Source organism: Nothobranchius furzeri, chromosome 9 (genome assembly GCF_043380555.1).
Source record: "Nothobranchius furzeri strain GRZ-AD chromosome 9, NfurGRZ-RIMD1, whole genome shotgun sequence".
Classification (NCBI taxonomy): Eukaryota; Metazoa; Chordata; class Actinopteri; order Cyprinodontiformes; family Nothobranchiidae; genus Nothobranchius; species Nothobranchius furzeri.
In genome coordinates this window covers 1,280,038-1,306,491 of record NC_091749.1, presented here as the reverse complement: position 1 = coordinate 1,306,491, position 26,454 = coordinate 1,280,038, and the positions used below count along the sequence as shown (strand labels likewise).

General features: G+C 44.1%; 1 protein-coding gene across 2 annotated transcripts in view; it reads left to right on the top strand.

The window, feature by feature from the left end:
- Positions 1-26,454, top strand: part of bnc1 (basonuclin zinc finger protein 1) — a 61,841-nt gene that overhangs the window by 7,535 nt on the left and 27,852 nt on the right. For both annotated transcript variants that reach the window (XM_015976849.3, XM_015976848.3), the window contains exons 2-4: positions 9,996-10,098; positions 11,955-12,190; positions 17,136-19,150. In XM_015976849.3, the coding sequence (XP_015832335.1) occupies positions 9,996-10,098; positions 11,955-12,190; positions 17,136-19,150 (2,354 nt within the window). The remainder of the gene's footprint in view (positions 1-9,995; positions 10,099-11,954; positions 12,191-17,135; positions 19,151-26,454) is intronic.

Below are 26,454 nucleotides of genomic sequence, written 5' to 3'. Positions count from 1 at the left end.
CCTGAATGAGCCAAAATCCACGCCTCCTAATGTGCACATGCAGGGAAAGCTGAGTCAAGAGAGAGAACATCGGAAATGCAGCGCTATTGGTCAACGCGGTAGGCTTGCAGAAATAATTCGTTTAGCTGTAATGCCAAGGGAAGGGCTTAGGAGAAAAGTAAAATATTAAAGATTACTTACTTTTTCTCATAGAACAGGGTCAGATGGTCAAATTTAAGCCTTTTAAAGTCATTTTAACAATTCCAACTTACTTACCCTGCCTTTAAAGATCAGGTATATGTGAACATGTTTTCTATGCGACACCCAGCTGAAGCAGACGTGCTTATTTCTAACAGCGCTGAGCGGTGGGAGAAAATATTCAGGGTTATTTATTCTGATTTTCTATCATCTTATTCCATTATTTATTGCATTCACTCAATAAAGTATAGCATTTCCTGTCCTTTTTTGTTCACCTGTTTAAAAGATCTGGACTAATCTTTGTTCATTTAGCTGAAGCCTACGTGAGGTGAGTAGAGGAGAGGGTTGTGTCACATCCACAGCATTAAAACTAAAATGCTGCTTGGAAATAACCAAATTCACAGATGTTTAGAGACAAAAAGTTGAATAAAATTAAATATGTATAAAAGCTGCTTCAGCTGGCTGAGTAAACTAAACAACGTTCAATCAAAAAGTTTTGTCCCGATATCAGTGTAGCGTTGTTAATCTACACAACTAGAATTTTACGCTGTTGCTATGCAGCTCTGCTAAATTCTGAGAGAGATCAAACGAATTGGCGAATGGACTTATACATATATGCATATATGTATATATATATATATATATATATATATATATATATATATATATATATATATATATGTATATACATATATATATATATATATGTATATATATATATATATATATCCATGGATATATATATATATATATATATATATATATATATATATATATATATATATATATATATATATATATAAACACACATATATATGTATATATCTATATACATATATATGTATATATATATATATATATATATATATATATATATATATATATATATATCCATGGATATTTATACAATCGATAGAAGTTCATACACCAACTGGCTTGGTCTATATTTAATCAAAAGATTATTTAATTTAAGAGATTTAAATTAATAGCAAATGTTTATTTATTAATTCAGAAGATTTAAAGAGATTTTTGCTCGTTCAGTGACCAAATATGCACCACTCTGTGTTTTATTTGAAAGAAGAGTCAGGTTTAAAAAGTTAAGAATTTATTACTAACAATTTAAAAGACAATTCATAAATGACAATTTATAAAGCTTTGGTATTAAAAACTTGGTATTAAAGCAATCTGTGTCTGGATGAACTAAAATGGAGTGTGTGTGTGTTGGATGTGTGAATGTAGTCTCAGAAGGTTTCTATCAGAGAGAGAAAATGCGTTCTGGGTGAAAGAGTTGGTTTGCAGCTAAGCTAAATTATTTCATAACAAAACAGGCATCCAGACACAATCTGTGTTCTACCTCACTGTTCAGACGACCCTCGGTTTGGATCCGGAGGTCAAGGTCAATGTTGGTCAGCCTCTGGGTACTCGGTCCGGTAGGGGAGACCAGTGGAACCGACTCTCTGGTTCTGGAGTTGCCGCAGGCACACAGGTGTTGAGGTTGCGTCTTAAATTAACTCTGAAGGAGTTTTGTGTCAACTTGTTGCAGATGGTGTTTCTTGTTGAAGCAATTCATATTCATTCATATCAGTGTGACAGAAAAGCTTCTAGTAGAGGTTTCGAGCGGCCGACCCGATCCTCTGGGACTCTCGTGCCACGGAGAGATTTTGGTGAGCTCAAGAACTGAACTTGAACTGAGGAGTTTTGGTTTTAACAAACCTCAGAACACGCCCTCTCAAGATAGAAAGCTCTGGTGTTATGGAACAAAGACATGTGAATGCAGATACCTTTAACCTGATGTCTGTGTCCTGCATGGTGTGTATAAGTGCACATGACCTTCTGTCACTGTTAAACATTACTGATTATCATAAATAATAATTATTATTAACCAAAGAATAATAATTCATTTCAGTAATTAAATACATTTATAATGAACCTTGATGGTTATTTATGAACACTGTAATAGACAGTGAAAAGAGTTTATTAAAAAGGATTCTTTTAAATCTTGAAGTGTCCTTCATCTTGTGGATGGAACAGCAGTCAGATTAAAGATGGTTTACAGCAGAGTTCGCGTCTCCTGTGATGGATAATCTGTAGATAGAAGTACAGCTAGTACAGCTTGACCCAGCTGAGGATGTGTGACCTTTGGGTCACAAATGAGGCCATTCATGTCGCTACATCAGTTCAGGGATAAAAATGTAACACTGACAAGGAGTGTAGCTAAAAAGAAGAGAATAAATTACTGCTGACATGAGGAACTGAACCGGGGTCAGGATGTGGCAAAAGGCAGATGCTCAATCTACTAGCCCAGCAAATCTAATGCAGGAACTAAATTAACAACAGATAATTGTTTTAAACTTTAAAGCTGCTTTCCAGAGTATGTGTGACTTTTTAGAAATCCAAACAAAGTTAATGAATACGTCTTTTTTCTTTTGTGCTATGTCCGCCCCGCCCAGTAAAGCTCCATGCAGTATGAACTGAGCGGTGCAGACTGCCGCTTACGTACAGAGGTCAGTCACAGAGCGTGCTAGACTGTTTAAGATAGAAGAAATAACCTGGAATTCTACTTTAAGCTAGAGCTATAACATTGTTCTTAGTGATTATTGGGTTTAGATTATAGTTTTGTATAGAAGAGTCTCTGATTTTGGTTCTGCCTCGAAGTTTACAGTTTGGGTCACAAGCCCTCACAATTAGCTAACAATCTTGAGCGTTGTTATCATCGTGTTGTCTTGGAAAATCATATACATATAATATAAATAATCAAGGAACATGAAAAGATGACATCACACATTATTAGATGCTTAATCTCATTTAGACTCAGCTTGCAAAACAAATTCCACTAAGGAGAAAGGAAACAGGAGTTTACGCACACCTCAGTTTTATATACAACACTTTGACTTGAGTTAAAATTACCAATAAAAATTAATTAAATACATTTGTTAATATCTGCATTGTGAACTATTCAGTTAAACATCAGTCAAAATACATTAATAGGGCTGGAACAATTCAACAAATGGTTTGATTCATTAAATTCCTCGTATCATTTTTTACTGATTCGAAGCTTCGGAAAGTGTAAAATATTGGGACATGTTATTTTGACTAGGATGAGTGGTACTATTAATCCATCCACTGTCTTTACCCGCATATCCACGGAGGGTTGTGGACGGGGGTATTATTATTATTATTAAAAATCTAAAATGTTAATGAAATGTAGGTCAAACATTTTCCATAAAATATTTATTAACTACAATTATCAAATGGGAAGTAGGGAAAAAACAACTAGGGGTAGTTATGGAAAAACGTTTTTTTGCTGAGAACCAGTTCCCACTGTTTCAATTCCCAGGAATTCAATTCAAGTTTATTTATAAAGCGCCAAATCAGGACAAGAGTCAACTCAAGGCTCTTCACACAGTAAACATACAATACAGGTCAATTCATTAGGCCAATCAGTAAAAAGTTTCCTATATAAGGAACCCAGCAGGTTGCATCGAGTCACTGACTAGTGTTGGGAGTCTTCACAGCAATCCTCACACTACTCAATACTCATACCCATTCTCTTCACCTTCTGCACCTTGGACTTCACCTACAACACCAGCAGCTGTCACCATCAGAAGTTCTCTGATGGCTCCGCCATTGTCGGCTGTGTGTCTGAGGGGAATGACCAGTAGTACAGGTCAGTCCTCGTGGACTTTGTGGACTGGTGTGAGTGTAACCACCACGTGAACACTAGTAAGCCAAAGGAAATGGTGACTGACTTCCAGAGAAACACTCCTCCTTAAGCCTGGTTCATGCTTCTCCGTCAGCTCCACAACGGACAGACACGCATGGACTGACGGAAGCGTTTTGCTCTCATACTTCTCCGTCTCCTGGAGAGTGTTGCAAAGCAATTGCCCGGCAGGACAGCAGAGGGCGTAGCGCTGTTCTGTGGTATCCTGTCATGTACCGGTCCAAGATCGTGTGTTTATATTGTGTGTTTTGTGTATATAAGAGACTTTTAACACGGACATATTTCTCTCTCATCCTCCCACCTCTTCATGCGCTCCCCACCTCTAAACCCACGTTTCCTGTCATTTCCGTCCACAAATAAAACGCTTGCTGCGCATCTTTTCACTCCTCCAGTCACGGGAGGATGAAACGTTCATATTTTTAGAGTTTTTTCGCGAGGTATTCTTCAAGCTTCTCCGTGTCTGCCGCTAGTTATCCTCGACTCTCTTTGCAATGGCGGCGCCGTAAACAACAGCGGCGTCCTGACCAATCACAAGCTTGCGTAATCCGTCTCGTTCGACGGATGTTTAAAAAAGTGGGCTCGACTCCGTACGTACTTGCGTGCCTGCCGGAGCCCTACGCAAGGACGGATAATGGCGTTGCGTGTCTCCGCACTGACGCAGACGGAGAAGCATAAATCAGGCTTCACTCACCAGTAAACATCCAGGGAGCAGACATTGTGGTGGTGAATACCTTTAAGTACCTGTGTGTTCAACAGCAAACTGAACTGGTCCAACAACACTGATGCTGTATAAGAAGGGCCACAGCCGCCTCCAACTCCCGAGGAGGCTGAGGTCCTTTGGAGTTAATTCCATCCATTTTCAGCCGCTTATCCGGAGTCAGGTCACGGGGGCAGCAGCCTAAGCCAGGACACCCAGACGTCCCTTACCCCAGCTACTTGAGCCAGCTCTTCAAGGGGAATCCCAAGGCGTTCCCTGGCCAGCTAAGAGACGTAATTCCTCAAGCGTGTCCTGGGTCTTCCTTTGGGTCTCCCTCCAGTTGGACGTGCCCGGAAAACCTCACCAGGGAGGCATCAAGGAGGCATCCTAACCAGATGCCAAAGCCACCTCAACTGGCTCCTGTCGACGTGGAGGAGCAGCGGGTCTACTCCAAGCCACTCCAGGATGAGCATGCTTCTCACCCTATCTCTAAGGGAGAGCCCAGCCTCCCTGCAGAGAAAACTCATTTTAATGAACAAGTGACGAACCTGGGTGTGATTTTGGACTCTGAGCTGACTTTCATCCCGCACATTAAAAACATGAAAAAAATTGTTTTTTATCATCTAAAGAACATCGCCAGGGTCCGCACCATTCTCTCTTGGGCCAATCCGGAGAGGCTGATGCTTTTATCACCAGTAGGATAGACTACTGTAATGCCCTGCTTTCTGGTCTTCCCAAAAAGCATCTCAGGTATACAACTTATACAAAACGAGGCAGCACGTGTCCTGATGAAGACCAGGAGGTGGGAGCACATGACACCAGTATTCCAATAATTGCATTGGCTCCCCGTATGTTTCAGGATCAATTTGAAGGTTCTTCTAATGGTTTTTAAGTGTCTTAACGGTCTTGGGCCTTCTTATCTCTCAGAATTGCTTTTACCATATGAATCCTCACAACCTCTGCGCTCCTCTGGCAGGCGTCTCCTGGTCATCCCTAAAGTCAGGACACACACTCACGGTGAGACGTCCTTCCAGTGTTACGGCCCTCGCCTCTGGAACGAGCTGCCAGAGGACCTCAGGCCCGCACTGAATGTTCATGGTTTTAAGACCAGGCTCAAGACTCGCCTATCTAGGTTAGCTTTTAACTAATTATTTATTATGGTGTTATTACTCGTTTACATGATTATATTTTAGCCCAGTTTCATTATTTAATTGTAATACCGTACATCCTCTAATACAGGCCCGGGCCTGTATTTGACTCAAGCTCACCAAGCTCCAGGCCTTTATTGGAAGGAGGACCAGAATTAGAGACAGGCCTCAATTTCTATTTGAGCAAAATGAACTAATGGTTCGCTGGAGTTTTTGACAATTAAAATTGCGTCCACATTTTCAAAGTTAAACACATTTCTTTTAACAACGGTAGTTTCTGCTTCAGCCCTCTCCCCCCTCCCCCTGTTTCAGCCCTCTCCCCCCTCCCCCTGTTTCAGCCCTCTCCCCCCTCCCCCTGCTTCAGCCCTCTCCCCCCTCCCCCTGCGCAGCGGCCGCAAACTCACTGATGCGCCTGCAGCCTCTCGGAGTTCCTGCTGCTCTAAACATTAAAATAATTATTTCATTTTCTGTTCTTCACTTCTGATTACCTTCAATGGTGTCTGTTTGTTGCAACCAGCAGGTACAAAAACTAACTTGTTTTTATTTGACTATTTTTCTGACCTGTCTGTTTATTATCTTCCTGCATCTCCTCTCAATCCTAAAGAGAAACTGCTACCTGGGTTCATATATATTCACCTCATGAGTTACCTTTGAACTGCAGTTCTAAAAGATCTACCGACCGCAAAAACAGTGGAGTGCCGCTGCTCGCCGGCCGCATCAGTGAGGTGGGTCACTGGAGGACAAAACAGGTGATGCGCCCCGCTCCACAGCAGCGAAACGCATCAGGCACACATAAAAGAATAAAAGAGAGAAAACATAAAAGGAAATGAGCCGACATGAACGATTGCGTGTTAAATTAGTTTTTGAGGTGGCGACACCTGATTTGATAATGTTACTGTGGCCGTGCTCAGGACGCAGATGTCTGGAGCGCGTCAACAATCAGAGCTTTGCATGCACAAGCTGGTTAAGGTTAGGATGGGGGTGAGGGGAAGGTTAAATTGCAAGAGGGTAAACGTCACAATTTGGTTAAATGTCCGTTTTACGGCGGGTGTCGGTACCGACGCTCTGGCACAGCGCGTTGCCTCCCGACGCGCAGGAGCTTGTCACCTGCTGACAGCAGGCTGCTGTCTTTTCCGTGGACTGCATCTTGCCGGTCATTATCATGTGACAGCGACTAGTCGATGACAGGCATAACAAGTCACTATAGAGCGGTGAAGTCGACTAGTGACTAGTTCATACAACCCCTGCTACTGCTCCCCAGAGTGTTCTGCAGCATAATCAGCACGTTCTCTTTGAACTTGATATCAAATTTTCACCTCCTCTTCGTCTCCGCACGGTTAAAGTTACCCTCGCGGTCTATCACTGGCAAATCAAAAGTGAGACGGATGACACAACCGACCCCCATACTTGCTTGTTACCACATTCCACCCGGCCACAATAAAAAAAAACGGTCATTATTCACCTCCGCCGACTCCGACACCGGCCAAAATATGATACCCGGCCGTTAATTGAATACAGGCTAATATTAGAGGATTCACGGTATTATTTTACCCTCCATATAATTTTTATTTATTATTTATTTTCTGACTTTTATCATTTACATTAGGTCTTTTTTTTACTCATTTTAATCCAGTGTTTTCTCTGTGGGGACCCTCGGCCCTGGGGCGGTGGTCGACTGTTGTTGCCTGGGCGCTGTACAGGTTGTGTTTGAATGGAGGTGGGGGTCTATGCTATCCCTCCTCTGAGTGCACTGACTTGGTTGCAGTTTTTGACCTGATGCTGCCGGGGCAGATGGCTCCTCTGATGGTTTTTCCTTGCCTTATCTTACCTGACTCATCTGGACTCAGCCGAATATAATTTTTTTACTTATGTGATTCTGTGCGTGTGTGTGTGTGTGTGTGTGTGTGTGCGTGCGTGCGTGCGTGCGTGTGTGTGTGTGTGTGTGTGTGTGTGTGTGTGTGTGTGCACCTGCATATGACAGTTAATGCTTTTAAACTGTTATGGGACTTTGGGGTCATTTTAATTCTGTAAAGCACTTTGCCTGAAAAGCGCTTTATGAATAAAATCAGATTGATCGATTGATTGATTGATTGATTGATTGATTGATTGATTGATTGATTGATTGATTGATTGATTGACTCAGACTGGATTTAATTCCCATCTGCTAAACTCCTTTTATCACTCTGTGGTTGGCTCTGTTATCCACTCAGATGGTCTGTTGGGGTGCAGGCAGCTCTGACCAAGACAGGAAGAGACTGAACAAGCTAGTTCGGTTCTGAGCTGCCCACTGGATTCAGTTGAGGATATGTGTGAGAGGAGGAAGATGACCTCCATCTTAAAAAAAACTCCCACCCACTGCATTCCAGTGTGGAATATATACCCTTTAGTGCTCTGTGTTAGCCTGGAGATGGGGAACCTTCTGGTTGTGTTTTTACCTTCTTCAGCTCCCAGCTCACCAGCCTCCTGCTGATATCACACCTCCTGTCCTTGGTTTGGCTCCATGACGTGCTGCCATGCTGGATGTTACTTTAGTTGAGCCTTCAGACAGAAACTCAACAAGAGAAGCAGCTGTTAGTGTTTGTGTAGAGCATCCTTCTTCAGTTGAGTCTGTAGCAGAAAGAGCAGAGGAGAACTCAGCACATTACAGTCTATATGAGAACTATTAGAGAAACACTCATCTATTAATAACCCTAACTATTCACTAGTGCTACTGACAGATGATGTTAGATTTTACCTACAAATGAAAACTAGTCTTTAGTCAGAACACGTCTGTGCTGTTTCTGACCACAGATTACACACTAAACAGAAAACCTAGAGCTGCATTTAAACACAGATCTTTTTCTGTGTTTCTGTTCACCGTGTCATCCACATAAGAACTGGAGAAGTGTGACGTTCTTAAGCTCCTCCCACCAGGAGGGGGTGCAGCCGCTGCATGACTCTCCTCTCTAACACAGAGTGAAATTCTCCGACTCGCACACAGGAAAATAATGTCATCTATAAAACTGGAGCTAACATGTCAAGCTAACAGCATCTGAGAGTTTAAGACAGTCTCTAAGGTTGACAACAAGCTAGCCTAGCATTAGCAGCACGGTGCCAGTTAGCGGCGGTTCTTACAGCTCGTTTTTTCTTTCACTCAGCTAAGTTTTATTTCACATTTTACTTTTAATTCATCTAGAGCTCAACCAGTGTCAAATTAATATAGCGTAATATTGGTTTCGAATGGTAAAAAGTGCAGGGGTCAAAACTTGTCTTTGGAAAAAGTGGGGGGGGGAAACCCCCCCCCCCCCCCCCCCCCCCAAAAAAAATTACGTCCATGGTGTTGACAAACTAGAATTTATTATCAAAACTGCTGATGTCTTTCCAAAATGTGGCCGAGTAGATTTGCAGTACTGTGATGTGTAGATTTGTAATGTGACATCATCGGCAGTCGAAGGACCCTGAGCCGATCCTGTACCGACACCGGCTTCCAGCAGCAGCGGGCTGCCCGTGGAGGTGCCTGACTTTAAATCGGCTCTACTAAAGAGGCTTATCGGCCGATGTCAATGATGAAGAAATGCAAAATATCGGCGTGATTCATTCGCCGACCAATAAAGCGGTCAACCCCTAATTTCAGCTGTCCAGTAATTATTTTGTACTGTTTTCAGAGATTTGGGCTTTCTGCTTTTTTCCCCACCTACTTTCTGTCTTCATTACACTTGTTAGTGATTTTTGCTCCTAAATCGTTAAATAAATTGAGTGAATTTTGAAAGTTACATGTTAGTTTCAGCTTCACTTCAGCTATTCTGCTACTTCAGCCATCAGTTTCAGAATTCAGCATTCAAACAGCATTTGTACAAGAAATGTGATTTATCTAGTTTACTTTGTTTGTGCTACTTTGTTTTCCTAGCTTCCTTCATTTACAACAGTTCTGCATGTGGTAACCATGCTGATGGAGTTGATTGTGCTGCTAGCTCTGTTTATCGACAACTAACAGATAAACACCACCGTGGTCAATGGGAGGTGCTGGCTTCTTGCCCTCCAGCCAGGGTCTAGGGGGTGGGGTTGTGGGTGCGCGACGTCACGCTTCGATGTGTCCACACACACACACACACACACACACACACACACACACACACACACACACACACACACATGAGCACTAAATGACTCAACAGAGACACTTGTATGGACAAGTGTGACTGAACTAAAATAACATAAAATGTTTCTGCTAATATTTTCTTTCCTCCTCATTATTGTTGTTGCTGATTTTCAGGCTATCTGCTGCACACTGGTGAACTGTAACTGTGACAGCTTCAAGCCCGGGAAGCTGAAGAGGCGGCAATGTGAGACCTGCAAGCATGGCTGGGTGTCCCACGGTAAGAGATTACTAATTCTAACAAAACCACAGGTTTATGAGAAAGCTAACTAACTAACTAACTAACTAACTAACTAACTAACTAACTAACTAACTAACTATAACAAACTAACTAACTTGTCTGAGTGTGTCGATTCTCCTTAAAGAGCAAGTCACCCCCCTACCAGAGTCTTACTTCACTCCCATTTCCTGTTTGAAAAATGCACCTGGCACACGGAGATGGTGAAGCCGCTAACGTATACACAGGCTCACAGTGGCATTGTGACATCATATGGTACCAGCTAACATCATAGGGTACCTCTTAGTGGTGTGGTGTGGCGGATCATATCACGGTTTTCTCTCACAGGTCGGATGGTTTTTCGATGGAACAGAAATGAAAAACAAATAGCTTCGCTCTGTCTCTACTTTGTAGAACACCTGGTGCAACCTTTTCTGCTCCATTTGCAACTTGCTGTAAAAGCAGGAGTTACAAAGGTCCGATTGCTGATTAAATGTTAGAATGGCTTTCCCTCCCTCCTGGAGGTGTGTGTGTGCAGGTGGTTTTTCAAGCTCCTCCTCCTCCTTCATGACCACTGCTGTGTTTTTCTCCTTTGGACTAAACAGGTAGCGCCTCCACGTGACCGATCCGCGAACCGTAGAGAGAGATCCGTACGGATCACTGATCAATGACGATCCGTCGCCTTATCTCTTAGCCAATAGCGGTGGTAGATTTAAATGCAGATGTAGAGCAGAGGTTTTACCTGAAGAGAGCGAAACACTGACCGAAAGATGCACTAAAGTCAAGTCAAGTTTATTATACAGCCCATGTCACACACACGGTAGCCCAGTGTGCATCACACAGCTAAACAAGCACAAGCTAAATGAAGTAGTTACATCATGTTGTGTAAAATCACATCCAAGAATAACGACACAGAGCATAGTACACAAAAATAAAAGCATATGAAGTCCAATGATTGACTTTAAAACAAAGATAAAACAGCCCATAATAGGCATACATGTAAAGTACACATAGAATAAATGAACGCAGCACAGATCAACTACTTGTTAAGAACAAATCTCTCTCTCTCTCTCTCTCTCTCTCTCTCTCTCTCTCTTAAAAACAAATATATATAATGTTTTTAGATGTTCAGGGGAAAATGAAAACCTTCTGCAAATTAGCTTGTGATGTCATCTAGCAACATCTGGGTGTCTTTCTGGGTAAACTTGAACTCCTTTCGGTCAGCACTGCCTTCATCCTTTAGTCGTGTGGTACCTTCAACAGGTCAGACTGGTAGAGTTTGACATTATTCCACATCTGGAAGTCATTATGAATCATATGTACAGAACAAAAGGATGGTTTTGATTGTAATTTCTATGGAAACAGCTGTTTTTGTTCTCTGTGTGATGAATGTTCACAGAACAATTTAGGATCACAGGTGTGTGTGTGTGTGTGTGTGTGTGTGTGTGTGTGTGTGTGTGTGAGAGTGTGTGTGTGTGTGTGTGTGTGTGTGTGTGTGTGAGTGTGTGTGTGTGTGTGTGTGAGTGTGTGTGTGTGTGTGTGTGTGTGTGTGTGTGTGCATGTGCGTGTGTGTGCGCGTGCGTGTGTGCGTGTGTGTGTGTGTGTGTGAGAGTGTGTGTGTGTGTGTGTGTGTGTGTGTGTGTGTGTGTGTGTGTGTGAGTGTGTGTGTGTGTGTGTGTGTGTGTGTGTGTGTGTGTGTGTGTGTGTGTGTGAGTGTGTGTGTGTGTGTGTGTGTGTGTGTGTGTGTGTGTGTGTGTGTGTGTGTGTGTGAACCTTTCCTAGTGCTCCCTCTCATCCTGTGAAATGTTTCTTCATCCTGTTGGTAGCACATCTAATCAAATGTGGCCCGTCTATTCTAGCCCTGAGTAAGCTGAAGGTGCACCACAAGTTCCAGAGCAGCCAGGTGGAAATCGTGCATTCCAATGTAGTCTTCGACATCTGCAGCCTGATGCTCTATGGCACCCAAGCCATCCCGGTCCGCCTCAAGATCCTCCTGGACCGCCTTTTCTCTGTCCTGAAGCAGGAGGAGGTGATCCAGATTCTCAGTGCTTTGGACTGGACGCTGCAGGACTACATACGAGGATATGTGCTCCAGGTTAGTCTCTTCCTTGTTCACATGTCAGACTTTGGAGATATTCTTATCATCCATCCATCCTTTTTCATCCGCTTATCTGGGGTTGGGTTGTGGGGACAGGAGCCTTAGTAGAGAGACCCAGACTTCCCTCTCCCCAGCACTTGGGCCGACTCTTGTGGGGGGATCCCAAGGTGTTCCCTGGCCAGCTGAGAGGCATACTCGAGAGCTTTGCTATCCGGCTCAGCTCTTTCTTCAACCCGACAGACCGGTACCAGCTCTCATACGTGTAGACGCAGCACCAATCTGCCTGTCAATGTCCTCACGCATGAACAAGACCTCGAGATAATGAAACGTCTCCGCTTGGGGCAGGACCTTAACTCTGACCTGAAGAAGGCATTCTACCCTTTTCCATGGTGTCAGATTTAGAGGAGCTGATTCTCAACCCAGCCGCTTCACACTCGGCTTTGAACAGCTTTGGCTGGAGAAAGCAGTCTGATTAATGGGCTCGACACACGGGAGGCGACCCGCGGCAGCGGCCAGCGGCAAAGCCGTCGACGCGTTCTGTTCCATGGCGAAATGGAAACTTCCGTTGTTTTGATTGGCTGTGTCAGGTTGGAGGGAATTAAGGTTATTTAAGCGGTTCAGAGTTAATAAAGCGGTAGATATGATGTTTCACAAGGTGCTGCTAGAGTTATGTGAAATCTTACTTCTGATTTTACTATAAAACATAATAATAATCAACTTCTCCTCCATGTTTGCTCGGAGGTGTACGGAGCATCCTGTCCGCTCATTGGTCAGTGAATGAAACCTGCGCTGATTGGTCCTCGTCCGAGCGACAGCGATGAAAAGTTGAAAATGTTTCAACTTTCTGGGATCGCGTCGCTGGGTCGTCCGTGCACGACACGTGCACGAGCGCAACATTTCATACGCACGTTTTTTGCGTTTCCCCTGGTAGAAGGGAGACCCGCGATTATCGCTTTGTCACGCATGTCTCAATGAAAATGAACGGAGGAGAGGAGATGTCCCCTCCTGTGTGTCGAGCCCATGAGTCAACAGGACCACATCATTTGCAAAAAGCAGTGATCTGATCCTTAAACCACCCAAAGGGTTCCCCTCAACACCTTGGCTGCATGTAGAAATCCTGTCCATAAAAGTTATGAAGTCCAGCTCTTACCGGGAATGAGCCCGACATACTGCCAGCAATGCAGCACGATAAGTCTCTGAACTCTGCTTCCTCGCTGAAAGGCGTGACGGTGGGATAGAGGAGGTCTGAGTCGAGGTCAGCAGCACACCATCCCCACTATAAACAGTGTGGGCAGTACACGGCTGTCCATCCCTGAGGCATCAGATGTTTGACCAGAATGTCCTCAAAGCCACACAGAAGTCCTGCTCCATGGTCTCCGGACTGCCGGTACCAATCAGCTGCCTCTGGAGTCCTAATAACCACAGAGAAAGAAAACAAACTTTTCTATAGCTTCTCTCAATAAAAATCACGAGGCGCTTCACAGAAACTAATGAATTAACCCTCTGGAGGCAGGCGTTACAGATTAGCAACGGTAAAACCTGCCTACCTGGTTACTCCACGTACGTGTTTCATGAGCATTTTTTCACTCAGAAGTTCCCCTGAAGGACTCAGTTGTTCATCCTTTTATCAAAACTTATTTTGAGCCCGAGAGGGTTAAACTCACCCACAATCACCAGTCTGGACAGCTTCACAGTGGAGGATAGAAAGTCACTAAACTCCTGAAGGAAAGAACTGTTTGGACCAGGTGGACGATAGACCACGGCACAGTAGAGCGGGTCCTTACGCCCGACTGAAGGTTGTAGAGCTCAGTGATGCCAGTAACGCGTTACTCTAATATAACGTCATTTCTTGGTAACGACTAATCTATCGCGTCACTATTTCCACACTAGTAATCAAGTTAAAGTTACTTGTCAGCCATATTAGGTTATTTCATCCTTTACTCTGAATTATTTCTGCTTAAGGAAATCCTGAGTGAAGGAAGTAAATCATGGCGGAGCAGGAGCCAATGTCAGCTTTGCATAATCAATTTGACCAATCAACGCGCACTTTCCTTGCACGAGGGAAGCAGTGTATTGCTTCACCAAACAATAGAACGGCACCACGATGCCATTTGTTGGAATATAACTCTCAGTCGTGGTGCAAAGTTGAAACCAACAAAAAAAGCACAGTCGTGTTACTGAATGAATGACTAAAAACATCAAACACAACCCTGCAATACAACCCCGACAAAACGCACAATAAAGAACATAACACTGGAAAGCTGGCTACCCATAATGCACTCTGGAGTCGCGTGCGGCTCTTTCATCCATCTGATGCAGATCTCCGCTTGTAAAATAATTAATGAATATTTAATTAAAATATATTTTATTTTACTGCATTCATTTTTATCTGTATGCCAATTCTAAATGTAAAGATGTTCTGCGTGAACCTGAACAGGTCCAGGTCCTGACAGGTCACCTGCGTGTGCATAATCAGACGTCTCTATAGGAGCTGTCTGAGCTGAAGAGGATGTGAGATTCTGGACTTTTCCTCAGACGGATCACGGAGGCGTCGCCACGTTAACACACATTTCTTTTAACAACGGTAGTTTTTGCATCTTTACTACCTGCTTCAGCCCTCTCCCCCTCCCTCTGCTGATGCGCCTGCAGCCTCTCGGAGTTCCTGCTGCTCTAAAGATTAAAATAATTATTACATTTTCTGTTCCTCACTTCTGATTACCTTCAATGGTGTCTGTTTGTTGCAACCAGCAGGTACAAAAACTAACTTGTTTTTATTTGACTATTTTTCTGTCCTGCCTGTTTATTATCTTCCTGCATCTCCTCTCAGTCCTAAAGAGAAACTGCTACCTGGGTTCATATATATTCACCTCATGAGTTACCTTTGAACTGCAGTCAAACCACAAAAATAGCGGAGTGCGCGCCGGCTGCACCGGTGAGGTGAAGTCACCGGAGGACGAAACAGGTGATGCGCTCCGCTCTGCAGCAGCAAAACACACCAGGCACAAATAAAAGACAGAAAACATAAAAGCTCATGAGCCGACATGAACGAAAAATTTCTTTTTGAGGTGGCGACGCTTTGATAATGTTACTGTGGCCGCGCTCAGGGCACATCTGTCTGGAGCGCGTCAACCATCAGAGCTCTGCGCCTCTCAGCTCTAAATAATCCCAGCAGAGTCCACATAGATAATGTAATATAAATAGAACCACGGTCGTTTACGGGCTAAAAAATAGTCTACAGACCATCTTCCCTAATGTGTTTGTGGCCCTGCAGATTTTTCTAACTCTACCTGCACTTCTTATATGTACCTCTCACCATAGGACTCTTTCATAAGGGCACTGCACCGTCAGCTATGTCAGCCCAGACAAGAGCAGAGCAACTAGAGAAAGAATAGAGGATAATTGTGTCTGGATGTGGATGGAGATTACATTTTACAGCAGCCTGATCATCATTTAAACACGTAACCCATCACCTGGCTTCTAGTCCATGCTATCAGCATTATTTTAATTGGTGTGTGTGTGTGTGTGTGTGTGTGTGTGTGTGTGTCTTCCACATCAAACACTGGTTTAACCAACCAGACCAGGTTGTACGTTCACCTTGGAAGTTGGGTGCGGGAGGGGGAAGTGTAATTTTTAATTGTTTTATACTTGGGGAGGGGGGCTGGGATGGGAGTATGGGATCTATGGGGCCATTTTAATCTGTGAGGCACATTGAGTTGCATTTTTTTGTATGAAAAGTGTTGTATAAATAAAGTTGATTTGATTTGATTTGTAGCTGAGGACCTGACCACCAATTTCCCCACCTTCTTCTAGTCCCTCCCACAAGTAGTGAGCCCGTTGGAGCGGGGACCCGTCACCTCTTGGGGCTGTGCCTGGCCGGGCTCCATGGGTAAAAGCCCGGTCACCATATATATTCTTAAATCATTTCCCATTTAGGTCTAAACAAGTCGCTGCTTTGGGAAGCATACGCCAAAAGTTCAGTTAGGTGATAAAACATAATCAAACATTTCCTACACCCAGTTTGGATTCCAGTTTACTCCGAAGATTCACGCATGTCTTTAAGCAGCAACATGAAGTAGTCATAAGAAAATTAAACTATGAAAATGAATGTGGGATGTGCCGTGTTCTTACTGGATGGGAGCTGCTGCTGCTCTTTGGGTTCTGTGTGTGACGTCTGAAATCCACCTGCTGAAAGCTGGAATGTCTAAAACAGGATTAACCTCTGGTTAGCAGCTAGGAGAGAGACCAGACAACTGCTGAGGGGGAAGAGGGAAGCTTTTGAAGCATGTTAAAGTACCGATGCGAGGATCAGATGCAGCCAGCTTGTTGCTGTGGCACCATCAGCTCAGGGAGGTCTCCCGACTCGGCTGGGTACATGTGTAAATATTATGTCTTTTGCTCCAGATCTCTACTGGAACCGGTGCCAAGCTAGTTGAGGCCCAGGCTGGAGGGACTGAGTCAATACAAGATCTCACTTAGAATGGTGCATTCCTAAGTGTTCACGTTTGATTCGTGTTATCTCAGAATCCTCCACAGACACCAGCAAATGCTGTGTGATAAAACATTAATCCTGGTTGTGGCCCAGAGCCGCTGCTCGCTTCCAAAGACCCACATCCTCCCGTGTTAGTGGCGGGCAGAGCCAGAAGCTGCTTCCCTGTGTGCGTGTGCGGTTTGCTGAACACGTCCTTGTGCCTGCGTTGTGAGAGGCGTACGCACACGTGTGATGCACTCTCGCTGTTTGTTTTCTGCCAAGCCAACAGATCCACACTACTGAAACATGACTGATTCCTTTATTCAGCTAACAATCTGCATGTGAAGTGTGTCGTATAGCCCGCTGTGTGAATATTTGTGTAGAAGTCAGTGTAAGCTGGTATTGCTGATGGCAGAACTTACTGCACGGTCTCTTATCTGCTCTGCATTCTTTCTTCTTCTGCACTGTTTATAGGATGTTGCGGGGAAGGTGCTGGACCGCTGGGCTATCATGACCTTTGAGGAGGAGATTGCTACGCTGCAGCAGTTCCTGCGTTTCGGTGAAACCAAATCCATAGTGGAGCTTATGGCTCTACAGGACAAGGAGGGCCAGGTGGTGCTGGTTCCCAACACCCTCACCAACTCAGACATCCGAAACTTCATTGAGCGTAACACACCTCGCTCGGCTGCCAACCTCTGTACATCCAAAGCTGAAAACATGAGCGGCGGTAGCATGCACCACTTTGAGAACTTCATCAACAGCATGGCCTTTATGCTTCCATTTCAGCTGTTGGGCTCTGCGCCTGCTCCGTTTCTAGGATCACCGCTGCAACAGCAACACCAGCCATGTGGTGTCTCACTGGAGCAGCAGGGTCAGAGGAGGGACGATCAAGGAAGAGACAACGCCTTCCCTCTTTTACATCCTTCACTAAACAGCTTTGTAGGTTCCAGCTCCATCCCATGCTCTACCGATTTAGATCACAGTGGAGGAAATCCAGTAGACAGCCTCTCCACCACTGCAAAGATTGAGGCTGAAGATTTCTCTATCAGTGACAATTATTCAGATAGATCCTCCACACCTTGTACTCCATCACTGAACTCGGATGTCCCACAAATGTCCCCTGATGGAAAGCTGCACTCTCTGGACAGGAGTGGAAGCAGCAGTGGAAGCGTCTCTGGGGGTGCAGGCTCTCTGAAAAAGGGACGTGTGTTTTGCAGTGCTTGTGAGAAGACATTTTATGATAAAGGCACACTAAAAATCCACTATAATGCAGTGCACCTAAAAATTAAGCATAAGTGTACCATTGAGGGCTGCAACATGGTGTTCAGCTCACTGCGAAGTCGCAATCGTCACAGTGCCAACCCAAATCCACGGTTGCACATGCCCATGAACCGCAACAATCGAGACAAAGACCTGAGAAGCAGCCTGTCTGCTGATGAGAGTTCCCAGGGTGAGAAGAAGACTGAATACGGCAATCCAATTTCCATTTGCTCCGCAGAAAGTCAGAGGCCAGTGTCCAGCTATGTGGTGAGCCATGTCGACAGTGGACCTAAGCTCCACGGCAGCTCATTCCCCAGCTCTGGCCAGAGTGGAGTCCTCTTCTCTAACCTAAAGACGGTACAACCAGTCCTGCCTTTCTACCGAAGCCTGGTTACACCGGCAGAACTTGCCAACACCCCAGGCACACTACCATCTCTTCCAATTTTGTCTTCTTCTGTACCCATTAAAGCCATCGCCGAACCCAAATCCTGCGTGACAGATCTCATACCAAAGAAGAAGTCTCGTAAATCAAGTATGCCAATAAAGATAGAGAAAGACACGATAGCTCACGCTGACCAGATAGAAAAGACAAGCAGTTCAGAGGAGGAGCTTCCTTTTCAGGCCAGCGACATGAACTATGAAAGTAGCCAAGCTGTGGAGCACAGGTGTACAAGACAACCTGGGCAACAGAAGGACGCAAGAGACGCTTATGTTGGCAAAGAAAAGGAAGGCGAGGGTATCAAAAATTCAATAAACCACACATTTGACCGACACTTAGCAGACAATGAACAAAAAAAAGAAGAAGGGTCGAGACCAGCTAAAACCGTGGTCATCGACCGTACGTCCTCACCATCAGAAAACAGCCCACTGGACAAGCAGAACAACAGCTCACTTTGTCAGGAACCCAGTGACAGTGAAGACAGGGAAACCAGGGAACACACACACTCCTTGAACTTGTGTGACAAGAGGTCAGAGGTGACAACGAATGAAGGCGGATACAAGGTAACTAATGGAGGATCCCCCCAGCCTACCGAGAGGGGAGGACTCGATGATTCAGGGTTGTCTCACTTTGACTCAAACCTTTCACCCCCCTGTGAGGTCTGCAGTAAGCCCTTTAAAAACCCCTTCAGCATCAGGATGCACTACCAAGACGTACACTTGAAGGAGATGCACATGTGCACAGTAGACGGATGCAACGCCACATTTCCATCCCGCCGAAGCCGAGACAGGTGAGAAGTCATGTTTTCTTCTTGTCCTACAAAGGGTGGTCAGGTTTGTGTCATCTAAAATTTAAGGGGACACGGTGTTCTCCCGCATCCTGCAAAAACCTGGAAAATGACAGACCAATTTTCCAGTCATGGAAAACACGTGGACATGGGAAAATAAAGTAAAATGTTGTCCTGGAAAATCGTTTTCCGTCCTTGTGGATGAATGCAGCCCGGTTTAACGCAGGAATGTCTGTTTTCAGCTGCCTTCAACATATTGGGCTGCAGCACTTGTCTGCTTTCTTTTCGGCATCTAGCCGGCACAGTGTCCCACTTGATGCTACCGACCAATCAAATACGCGTATTCCCTTACAACAGTTCTCTGAAGAAGGGCCAAAACTAGCGACTTTCAGTTCAAGGCTGTTGCCGTATCGCAGTCTGTTGAGTGAGAGGGTTTTTTCTCCCTCTCTTTGTTGAGTGGCAGAGGAGTGATGGGGTCGGGGTTAGCTGTGGGCGTCTCGTCACTAGAAAAAAATAGGTGCCAGTACTCCCCTTAGAAAATATCTGGGGCTGAGGCCCTCCCCGTTGCAACGTGACCATCACTGGGGTCATTTAGATTTACAACTTCGTAGGCACAGATTAAATGGACAGCTTCTTTCGACAATGGATGAAACCTTTTGCAGATGCAGACATCTCCTCTTTCTTGATCTACAGTCATGAATGAGGTCATTTGATGCTGCGTTACTTCTGAGCTGAGCATATGACAGCTAGGCTGTTCAGGTGCTCTTCAAACAAAATTCACTTTATTTTTTCCGTTAAGAACTTTGTTTGCAGGTAAAATGTCCGCACAGCCAATAAAATCCATATAAAAAACACACATACAATCCATTAAAGGGAATACACCCAAGTGCATACAACTGATTATAAAGAATACTAAAGTACGTACACGTATGTCTAATCCCCAGTCCCTCGGGCTGTGGCGAGCTGCCTGGAGGACCTGAACCGAAGACCTGATGGTGACTTGGCGTGATAGGGTTAGTGGAGGCAAACTAGGCAGTGACGTTGAATGTGAGGATCGATTCAATCAAACGTCTGTAAAAATCAGCAAGAATGCTGTTGCTTGGAAATGTCTCTGTTCCACAGAACAGCGGGGCGGTGTGGAGTTGCAGCCCACACCGGGCAAGCGTAGGGTGGCGACATGTCCGTTTTAAAACAGAGGACAAAGGATCTGTGCCCACCATTGACAGCACATTGTGGCAGCACCACAGAAACCCTGTTAGGGCCCATGTTGGGCCCAATCTCATCTCACGGAAATAAGACGATTGAGTCCCAGACTCTGTGGAGTTTTCCTTTCAGAGAATCTTTAGAAAGTGGCTTTTAGAAAGGTTTTGTTACTGGCAGATGTTTGAGATTTTAGAAAAGAATTAGACGAGGCAGCACGTCCAGCAAGTTTGTTTCTGGTTTTACAATATCACAATAATGATGTCGGGAATGTCTGAGAGGTCGGGACAAACATCATACACCTAACACTCCTGGACGGGGGTGGGGCGGGGTGGGTGGGGCTGTATTGTGGACTGTATAAGGTACACCTGTGCACTACTCATGGTGTCAGGTCAGCATCTTGATGTGGCACACCTGTGAGGTGGGATGGATTATCTCAGCAAAGCAGAAGTGCTCACTATCACACATTTAGACTGATTTGTGAACAATGTTTGAGAGGAATGGTGATATCGTGTATCTGGAATGAATTTTAGATCTTTAAGGCCCTCTCATGAAATATCAGAGCAGAAACAAAGGTGTTGCGTTTATATTTCTGTTGAGTGTGTGTGTATTACTGTTCCCCTGCTTCAACCCTACCAACTCTACACACACACACACACACACACACACACACACACACACACACACACACACACATCCTACTCTGTATCATCACTGCATTATTTTAAATAGTTTTTGCAAGAATTTAATTGTTCTTGAGTAAAATAAAGAAAAAGGCTAAACCGTCACCCTGAGTTCATGCACACAGGTATGGAGCGCATACCGCTCACAACTGAACTGGCTCCAGTATTAAGTGTTGATTTGCACAAACAAGGTGCTTTTAAATCCCGGAGCTGCAGTTCTCCGGTTGTATGAGCAGAGCGTGCCAGGACTCAGCTTGCAATGATGAGTGTGCATGTTTTTGCCACTGCAGTAATGGTGAGTTGTTGTGGAAATGTATTTTAAAGCTGGTCCAGCTACCCAACAGAGCAGAATACTGATGTAACACCGGTCCGCAAAGGTGCGGGTTTCAGTGAGGAAAAAAGAAGAGGAGGCAATCTTTTATTTAGCGCGTCTCAAGATAAAAGTCACAGGGTGCTAAGGAGCAGGAGAGGGAGGAGGAGAGAGGCTAAACAACGAGTGCGTCAGAGGGTCCAGACCGTTTCAGAGCAAAACTGTGTGGCTGTTTGACGTTGTCGTCATATAAAGTGTTCACCCGCATCCCACTCGGGTGAGAAGCGACGCACATGCAGGTGCCCATGTTCCCACGCCAACAAGTGCAATATTTTTAATTATTTAGGCCTAAAGTTACGTATATTTGTACTCAGTAACAGCCACGATTGAAAACGTTGCACAGTACAACACTTAATAAAACGTGCTGAATTGCAGACATTATGCCGTTACACTGCTCATAACATAGGTACCAACACAGCATAGGCTGTTGTACATGAAATAACATCTGTGGTGCACACTGAGCATCAAAGTTAAAAGTGCCCATTGGATGTGTTGTCTTTTTGGTTGCTAGATGGGAGCTGTTGATGAGGGTCTGGAGAGGTGAACAGTGTGAAACTAGTGGAAAAAATGATTTATCTGTAGTTCGATGTTGGGTCCTTGTACCCGAACAGGACCTGGGCAAAGTGTTCATAATGTCTTCATCATTTGGAATAGCTGCAACGAGATTGCTAAGTTGTATGAGGCCATCTGCTTGCACATCCACTAGCTACGAATCTATCCAGATCCAGTTTTATTTTGACTTCCATTCCACACATTCAGACTTTATATAACATACAAAGTTTAGTTCAGGCCAAAAGTCCGGCCACACCTTCTCAGTCTTTATCTTCATGACCATTTACATCGGGAGATTCTCACTGAAGGCATCAAACTATGAATGAACACATGAGGAGTTGTGTACTTAACCAAAAAAGGTGAAATAACTGAAAACATGTTTTATATTCTATTTTCTTCTAAATAGCCTTTACTCTGATTACTGCTTTGCACACTCTTGGTATTCTCTTGATGAGCTTAAAGAGGTAGTCGCCTGAAATGGTTTTCCAGCAGTCTGGCAGGACTACCTTATATAAGCGGTAACTTACTGAGTAGCTGCTTCACGGGGAGCAAATACAACAGAAAAAGGATTTATCCCAGAGAGGTGGACAACTTCCAGTAATGCCATGATCAACAGTATCACATGCAGCACAAAGATCCAACAGGAAGGGACCTGTAAACTTAGCAGCGTCAGCAGCCTCAGAGGGTCACTGGACTCGCTCAACAGAGCTGTTTCTGTGACGTGATTTTTACGGATGCCTGACTGACAGTCATCTAGGATTGAGTTGCTCTCCAGAAAGTAATTTAAGCCACAATTGTTCCCAAGAATTAAGAAAAGAAAATTAGCTGCTGTGCAGGTCATACACATTTTTATTTGAGGTGTTGAAGGTGCCATATCCTGACAAAATCAAATTTTGGAGCTTTTTCCATGTGATAATGTTATTTCCTCATGAAAAATATCTCCAAAATCGTTTTTGACTGCATTCATGCATTTTCCTGTCCTAGAGGAGCCTCAGCACGGCTATGGCTACTTCTGTCTCTGCTTCTCCGTCTCCTATCTCTTGCTCTCTGTGTCAGATGTTTAGTTACTCCTCTGCCTCCTTTAGTGATAATGGTACGTGTAATAAATGTAGCATTTTTGTAGCTTTGGAGGCGAGGGTGTCGGAATTGGAGGCCCGGCTCCGCGCTGTTGAAAAACCTGTAAACAGCCGTGGCTACTTAGCTACCGTGGGGCTAACTAGCTCAGAACCACCCCTTAGTGGTCCTCCAGTAGAACCCGAGCAACCGGGACCTCAGGCCGGCTGGGTGACGGTACGTAGGAAGCATGAACCCAGCTCGTGGGACACCACCCACCCGCTCAGTGACGCACCCACTGACAAGCCGACTCTGATCATTGGCAGCTCCATAGTCAGAAACGTGGCATTAGAGACCCCAGCAACCATAGTTAAATGTTTACCTGGGGCCAGAGCGGGTGACATTAAATCTTATCTGAAACTGCTGGCTAAGGATAAGCGTAAATACAGTAAGATTGTTATTCACGCTGGCGGTAACGACACCCGGTTACGCCAATCGGAGGTCACTAACATTAATGTTGCTTCGGTGTGTAAGTTTGCCAAAACAATGCAAACTGCAAATTATTTATGTCTCTAAAAGTTCTTTGAATTTGGTCGTTCCTAAACAGCATTTTAGTTGAAACTCTGCTCACAAATGGACTCACACTGGCTAAATAAACAAACAAATAAACAAACAAATACTTTAGTCATTATATTTTAAACTGTATACCAATAAATGATTGTAAATTTAGTAGGAAGAAAAAAGTTAATGCCGCTACTGGGAGGCGAACCTGCGCAAAACTGCATGCCAATCTGACTCCATAACCACTTCACAACTACATTTTTATTTTTATTTAAAAAAAATGTAGTGGTGACTACATCTGATGTCAAGCAAGTGGCGTCATATGTGATTGTGCCATCCAGTGTATCTTTGTAGATGGGATGTATGGTTTTTCCGGCGGTGTCTCAGTAGAAGTCATTTCAGAAATAATTTCTCAGAAAATTCACAGAATATCCAGATTGGAGAACCAAGACCAGACCCGCTTCAGGGGGAGGAGACCAAATGGAAGCTGAGATGGGAGGAAAATGCGTGAATGAGGCCAAAAATGGCTTTGGCATGCTTCTTATGAGGAAATGACAATACAGTAAAACATGGTAAAACGTTCCAAAAGTTTGATCTTTAATTATATGGAACCTTTACAAAAACTGTTCAGTTAACCTCTCAACTCCGTCCTCAGTCTTGCATTTTAGATGATATTAGCTATAACACCCTCTTTGGTTCCAGAATGCTATCAAGTCTGACAACTGGAAGGAATTGGACTGACTCTGATGGAATGGGCGGGGCCGACTCTGGTGCAACTCCGCCTTTGTGGTTCTGCAGCAAGCACTACTTGCAATTTTGTGCTTCCTAAAAATGGACCCTAGAGGCAGCAGATACAAACTAAAAAGTAGAGGACCAAGTATTGAGCCCTGAGGTACCCCACATGATAATGGAGCAGAGGAAGAGTGGAAACTGTTTAAGCTGGCACGGAAACCACTGTGCCAGATATGATCTGAACCACTCCAGGCCACTGCCACGAATTCCGACACATTGTTCCAAGCGTGACATTAAAATATTGTGGACCACTGTGTCAAACGCAGCAGTCAAGTCTAAGAGAACTAAAATCACAGAATCTCCCGAGTCTGTGGCAAGGAGGATGTCATTAAAAACTCTCAACAGAGCAGATTCCGTGCTGTGAAGAGACTTAAAACCTGACTGAAAAATCTCCAAAACATTGTTTTCATCTAAGAAATATTTTAACTGGCTGTAAACAACTTTCTCAAGGATTTTAGATAAAAATGGAAGCTTGGAAATGGGCCTAAAATTTGACAGCACAGTGGGCTCCAAACCAGGCCTTTTGATCAGGGGCTGAACTATTGCATGTTTAAGAGTTCTAGGAACCACACCTGAAGTTAGACTGCTATTAATAATAGACAGAACAGATGGACCTAGAACAGAAAAAACTTCTTTAAAAAATCGAAGTGGAATTGTATTGGCAGGGGAACCTGAGGGCTAGGTTTAGGTAGATTACAGACTCGTCTTGAGGACATAAAAATTGGATGACTCAAAACTTTTTGCTTTTAGATCAAGACAAGATGGAAGTTCTCATCTTTGGACCTGACATTCAGAAAAGGAAACTGTTTAGTCAATCACCTGACCTGAATGGCATTACATTAGTCCCCGAGAACAAAGTAAGGAACCTTGGTGTTATCTTTGACAGGTCATTCAAATCCCAGGTTAAACAGGTTTGTAGGATTTCCTTTTTCCACCTTCGGAATATTGCTAAGATTAGAAGCATACTTTCCAGGAGTGATGCTGAAAAACTAGTTCATGCATTTATTACATCAAGACTGGATTACTGTAATTCATTACTCTCAGGAAGTCCACAGAATGTAGTTAAACGTCTTCAGCTTGTCCAAAATGCTGCAGCTAGAGTTCTGATGAGAATTAAAAAGAGAGATCATATCTCTCCTGTCTTAGCTTCCCTACATTGGCTACCTGTTAAATTCAGAATAGATTTTAAGATCCTTCTTCTCACATATAAAGCTCTTAATAATCAAGCTCCATCATACATTAGTGACCTGATTGTTCCATACGTTCCTAACCGAGCACTTCGCTCTCAGACTGCAGGTCTACTGGTGGTTCCAAGAATATCTAAAATTAGGATGGGAGGCAGATCTTTTAGTTATCAGGCTCCTCTCCTGTGGAACCAGCTCCCAGCTTTAGTCCGTGAGGCAGACACTTTGTCTACTTTTAAGAATAGGCTTAAAACATTTTTATTTGATAGGGCCTATAGTTAAAATCTGATGTTAGCCTAGATCTGGACAAGTGGGGGAGTAGAGGGAGGTGGAGTGTACAGTCGGTAAAGACGGCTCTCCCTTGCCCTGCCTTCAACATGCCTCCATCTAAATAGGATAGATTATCCAGAGTTATCTCTGTAGTTATGCTGCTATAGGCTTAGACTGCTGGAGGACACACTGACCACTTTCCACACTCGACTGCTTTCTTCTACAATCTGCTCTTTAACTGTATTATTCCCTGCTATTTCAGCTGTTAACTTTATTTTCTCTCTAAGTGTATAGATGTTGTTTGTGTGTGTGTGTGTGTGTGTGTGTGTGTGTGTGTGTGTGTGTGTGTGTGTGTGTGTGTGGGTGTGTGTGTGTGTGTGTGTGTGTGTGTGTGTTGTTTCGGTACTCGTGCAATGCACAGGTGCAAGAGCGTAATGCCGTTACTGTGGGTGAGCTGTAAACAAAGCAGCATGGCAGAGAGGAAGCGTTCTGAAGTTTGGGTCCACTTCACTAAATGGGATGGGTAACTGCGTAATGACAAAATCAGCAACAACAAACAAGTGAGGCATCATCATCTTAACCTGCTCCTGTGGGTAAATAAAATGTTAGTTAACGTTAGCTTGATATGTTAGCTTCCGTCCA